This window comes from Tauraco erythrolophus, chromosome 2 (assembly GCF_009769465.1).
Source record: "Tauraco erythrolophus isolate bTauEry1 chromosome 2, bTauEry1.pri, whole genome shotgun sequence".
Classification (NCBI taxonomy): domain Eukaryota; kingdom Metazoa; phylum Chordata; class Aves; order Musophagiformes; family Musophagidae; genus Tauraco; species Tauraco erythrolophus.
In genome coordinates, this window is record NC_141466.1 from 4,883,930 (window position 1) to 4,889,592 (window position 5,663).

The 5,663-nt window shown below is 46.4% G+C and overlaps 1 protein-coding gene across 1 annotated transcript; it reads right to left on the minus strand.

The window, feature by feature from the left end:
- Positions 1–394: 394 nt before the first annotated feature.
- Positions 395–4,656, minus strand: ABRACL (ABRA C-terminal like). Its single transcript, XM_086632036.1, has 2 exons — positions 4,595–4,656; positions 395–937 (listed from the first exon to the last, which is right to left on the minus strand). The coding sequence occupies exons 1-2, from the start codon at positions 4,653–4,655 to the stop codon at positions 753–755; spliced, it is 246 nt and encodes an 81-aa protein (XP_086488162.1). The 5' UTR covers position 4,656; the 3' UTR covers positions 395–752.
- Positions 4,657–5,663: the final 1,007 nt, after the last annotated feature.

The window sequence follows — 5,663 nt, forward strand, 5'->3', positions numbered from 1 at the left end:
CCTACTCTCTGCCTGGAGTGATTTAGAGAAAGTATGATTTGTGTGAGGAAAACAATCACAACCTGAAGCTGCTGTACCATCTTCTGGTTAACACCGCCTGAAAGCATTCAGGGAGCTCCTCACCCAGTTCCTTCAAAAGCCTAGAGGACAAAAAAATGAAAGCATATCATCCTGCCAGAGATGAATGAGGTACATCTATCACTTGTGGCTTTTTCTGCACAATCTGGTCACTCCAAAGGAACAGTCATTCTTCAATTGAATCATGCTGCAAAATTATTTCTATCTCACTATCATGCTTTCTGTACGGTCACTTAACCATGTTCCTTACGGGAATTCAGTTTGCTTTCATTTCAGGTTGCAAATAAAAAGAGAAACAACAGCAATAAAAATTGCATAAATTTAAGTATGTGCTTTCATTTTTATTTTTTCATGGCACATTTTGATTTGTAAACATTAAATTACCAACTGCCTTCTTCCTATGTTGAAAATAACCACCAGACATTTGACAGCATTACCTGAGATTTTTAAGAAAAAGAAAAGAAAGAGAGATCTGGCATCTTTTACCTTACTCACATACAGTACCATTTTAGGAAGAATTACAAAAGGGAATGTTTTCCAAAATAGGACTGTTTTCTTTTGACTATAAAGATACAGAAAATACATCAAAACACCATAAAATGATCAGCCTTATTCGGAGGATGTTGCAAGTCACTGTCTCAAACAGCCTAATAATGCATAGCTGAAACACTGCATCAGTCCTGCAGCAGCACAACCTCAACGTCGTCATGAACACCTTGTAAAAGTAGCTCCCCTTGATAAGTGATGATCTTCCGTCGTTTTGCAGCCTTAAGGGTTCCCACTAGGGCTTCAAAGAGGTTGGCACACTTTTCATCAGCAAAGAGCACACCAAATTTCACGCTCACTTGTCCATCAGCATCTAAATCAAAGACACAACACGGAAACACACGCAGATTTTCTTTCAGTTAGGAGATTACTGGGGAGACAAACTGATACACAGTCAGAACACGGACAGACAACCCCGTGGTGTTTCCTAATTTGTTGGGGAACATATGGATGCCGATGATAAAGAGCAGGCCAAACTCCTGGCTGGTGTGACTTTCCCTTTTTTCCAGAGACTTATATCAAGGACCACATATGTGCAATGTTAATTTTTACTGATGACTTTCTGAAACCTATGACCAGCACAGGCCACTGAAACTCTTCAAAGCATAACGAGGAATTTAGTTTTAAATAATTAAAAAGTTAAAATATTTTTTCATAGAATCATAGAATGGTTAGGGCTGGAAGGGACTTTCAAAGGTCATCTAGTCCAACCCCCCTGCAAGGAGCAGGGATATCTCCAACTAGATCAGGTTGCTCAGGGCCTCATCCAACCTGGCCTTGAATGTCTCCAGGGATGGAGCATCCACCACCTCTCTGGGCAACCTGTTCCAGTGTTCTACAACTCTCATGGTAAAAAATTTTTTCCTAATATCCAACCTGAATCTACCTCCCTCTATTTTAAAACCATTACCCCTTGTCCTATCACAACTGGCCCTCCTGAACAGCCTCTCCCCATCTTTCTTGTAGGCCCCCTTGAGGTACTGGAAGACCGCTATAAGGTCACCCCGGAGCCTCCTCTTCTCCAGGCTGAACAGCCCCAACTCTTTCAGCCTGTCCTCATAGGAAAGGTAAAAATATAGGAAATATTTTTCAAATATTTTTTTTTTCACTTGTCAATATTTAAGGTTCACATTGAAAAAGGTGCAATGTGAACTCATTTCCCACACAAAGCAAGAGTTTTAAAATATATGTTAAGGTTTGCTATGTTATTCCTAAAAGGCAGATGCAGTCACACAAAATGCAAGATGTATGTATCCATTTAGGCTTTGAAAAACAGATGGAACTGAACAGAATTACATCAGAACTGAAACATATGAGCAGGTAGCACATCCACAAATTGCATAAATTGTAAAAAAAAAAGAGGAGTTTTAACAATGAAAAACAATCTTCGGAGAAAAGGCCACCTTTTAAGCAAGTTTATGGAAGGTTGGGACTACACCTACAACTAATGGATTAGTTCTAGGCATACAGATCAATTCCTTTCAAATAAGACTGTGATGAAGAGAACTGAACTGTATCTTCTGAAGCTCAGAAGTTACCAAGGAAGGAGTGGAAGGAAATGGTGCAACTTCCTTCTTTGATGGCTGTAGCAAGTACTGGAAGTCTAAAGAAAAGGGTAATTTTGCAGCTGATTTTAGCGGGAGCAGGATTTCAGGCCTACATCCTCTGTGCTGCAGAGGCTTAAATGTTGAACTTTGTAACAGAACTACTGCAAAGGATGGGACCATGCAGTCCAACATTAATGACACGTGCAAGTTTTCAGGTTACCCGAGCCTCCTTAATTAAATCCGATAAGTTCATAGGTTGATATAACACGACTACATCTGTATGACAGGTATGTTTTTTTTGCCAAGCCACTGGCTATTGTATTCGAGAAGTCGTGGCGGTCTGGCGAGGTCCCCGATGACTGGAAGAGAGGGAACATAACCCCCATTTTTAAAAAGGGGAAGAAGGAGGACCCGGGCAACTACAGACCGGTCAGCCTCACCTCTGTGCCTGGCAAGGTCATGGAGCAGATTCTCCTGGGAACCATGCTAAGGCACATGGAGAGCAAGGAGGTGGTGGGTGACAGCCAACATGGCTTCACCAAAGGCAGATCGTGCCTGACCAACTTGGTGGCCTTTTACGATGGGGTGACAACATCGGTGGACAAGGGTCGACCAACGGATGTCATCTACTTGGACTTGTGCAAAGCTTTTGACACTGTCCCGCACGACATTCTTCTCTCTAAACTAGAGAGGCATGGGTTTGATGGATGGACCACTCGGTGGATAAGGAATTGGCTCAATGGCCGCACTCAGAGAGTAGTGGTCAACGGCTCAATGTCCAAGTGGAGACCGGTCACGAGTGGCGTCCCTCAGGGGTCCGTGTTGGGCCCGGCCCTCTTCAACATCTTTGTCGGTGACGTGGACAGTGGCATGGAGTGCACCCTCAGCAAGTTCGCCGATGACACCAAGCTGTGTGGTGCCGTCGACACGCTGGAAGGGAGGGATGCCATCCAGAGGGACCTCGACAGGCTGGAGAGGTGGGCCCGTACCAACCTCATGAAGTTTAACCAGGCCAAATGCAAGGTCCTACATCTGGGTCGTGGCAATCCCAGGCATAAATACAGACTGGGTGGTGAATGGATCGACAGCAGCCCTGAGGAGAAGGACTTGGGAGTACTGGTGGACGAGAAGCTCAATATGAGCCGGCAATGTGCTCTTGCGGCCCAGAAGGCCAACCGCGTCCTGGGCTGCATCAAGAGGAGCGTGGCCAGCAGGTCGAGGGAGGTGATTCTCCCCCTCTACTCTGCCCTTGTGAGACCTCACTTGGAGTACTGCATCCAGTTCTGGAGTCCCCAACATAAGAAGGACATGGACCAGTTGGAGAGGGTCCAGAGGAGGGCCACGAAGATGATAAGAGGGCTGGAGCACCTTTCCTATGAGGACAGGCTGAAAGAGTTGGGGCTGTTCAGCCTGGAGAAGAGGAGGCTCCGGGGTGACCTTATAGCGGTCTTCCAGTACCTCAAGGGGGCCTACAGGAAAGATGGGGAGAGGCTGTTCAGGAGGGCCAGTTATGATAGGACAAGGGGTAACGGTTTTAAAATAGAGGGAGGTAGGTTCAGGTTGGATATTAGGAAAAAATTTTTTACCATGAGAGTGGTAGAACACTGGAACAGGTTGCCCAGAGAGGTGGTGGATGCTCCATCCCTGGAGACGTTCAAGGCCAGGTTGGACAAGGCCCTGAGCAACCTGATCTAGTTGGAGATATCCCTGTTCCTTGCAGGGGGGTTGGACTAGATGACCTTTGAAGGTCCCTTCCAGCCCTAACCATTCTATGATTCTATGATTCTATGTCATATATACACACATATGTCACATGGGGTCTCGTGAGACCCCACCTGGAATACTGCGTTCAGCTCTGGAGTCCCCAACACAAGAAGGACATGGTGCTGCTGGAGTAGGTCCAGAGGAGGCCACGAAGATGATCCAAGGGCTGGAGCACCTCTGCTATGGAGACAGGCTGAGAGAGTTGGGGCTGTTCAGCCTGGAGAAGAGAAGGCTCCGGGCTGATCTTATTGCAGCCTTCCAGTACTTAAAGGGGGCCTACAGGAAAGCTGGGGAGGGACTTTTTGCAAAGGTATATTGTGATAGGACAAGGGGCAATGGAGTTAAACTGAAAGAAGGCAGATTTGGATTAGATATAAGGAAGAAATTTTTCCCTCTGAGGGTGGTGAGGCACTGGAACAGGTTGCCCAGAAAAGCTGTGGCTGCCCCATCCCTGGAAGTGTTCAAGGCCAGGCTGGACGAGGCTTTGGGCAACCTGGTGTACTGGAGGGTGTCCCTGCCCATGGCAGGGGGTTGGAACTAGATGATCTTTGAGGTCCCTTCCAACCCAAACCGTTCTGTGATTCTATGATTCTATATAATACACACATGTATGTGTAACATGACTGCACCTGAACAGTCAGAGATATTACAATACTTACTTTTGGTTCCCAACCGCCGAATCTCCTCAACTAAGAGGCTAATTTCGTGTTCTACATTCATTGTGGTCTAAAAGCAAAATAAATTTTGACAAAGTTATTAGGAGACCTGTAAATCCTTTGCGCCATCCTGGCCCGTTCTCGGTTCATCAGGAACGTCACAGCGCTTTGTAAATGTAGTAGCCTGGAGACACATGGCTACAGGATAATCTGAGATTTCAGTCTTGAGCATCTCCACGTTTGAGGGGAAGCAAACAGAAACTGCCTGAAAGGACAGCAGCTACTGCACGTCGGCTCTGGAGAGGGGAACTGAACCAGAGACAAACTGTACAGGTGTCCTAAGAAGGCCAACATTCATTTCCACTCCTAGTGATTCCAAGGAACTGCTACACGGCTAAACACATCCCGTGAAACACAGCAATTTTCATCAACGCCTTGCAACAGTTTAGCCATATGCAACTTAGTAGAACTTGGTCACACAAAACACTATTTGGCTTCAAAGCATCCATGGTCAGTAACTGCAGGCACCTGAAAGGTGTGTGGGCATCTGTGCCAGGCAAAGCAGCGTGAACACAATGAAACCTTCAGATGCTGAACTCCTTAAGCGACTGGCATCAAGAAACTGGGCCCCACAGACAAAGCAAAGCATCAAATGCAGCTTCCACAGGTGCCAACAGCATAGCCTGGAACAAAAGCTGTAGAGAGCTGCTGGTGCCCAGCACTGTCCGACAGGGGCTCAGTGAGCACCGAGGCAGCCTCTGCTCTTCAAGAAACCAGGATTTCCGCACAGATGTGGTAAGTAAGCAGAGTTTAAAAAGCCTGGAGAAGAGAAGGCTCCAGGGTGATCTTACTGCAGCCTTCCAGTACTTAAAGGGGGCTACAGGAAAGCTGGAGAGGGACTTTTACAAGAGCATGTAGTGACAGGACGAGGGGCAATGGATTTAAACTGAAAGAGGGGAGATTTCCATTGGATATAAGGAAGAAATTTTTCACTCTGAGGGTGGTGAGGCAGTGGAACAGGTTGTCAGAGACGCTGTAGATGCCCCATCCCTGGAAGTGTTCAAGGCCAGGT

Coding starts and splice junctions, on each gene's coding strand:
- ABRACL (XM_086632036.1), bottom strand. CDS start 4,655: ATGAATGTAGAACACGAAATTAGCCTCTTAGTTGAGGAGATTCGGCGG. Junction 938..4,594: donor TCGGCGGTTGGGAACCAAAA/GTAAGTATTGTA, acceptor TCTTTGATTTAG/ATGCTGATGGACAAGTGAGC.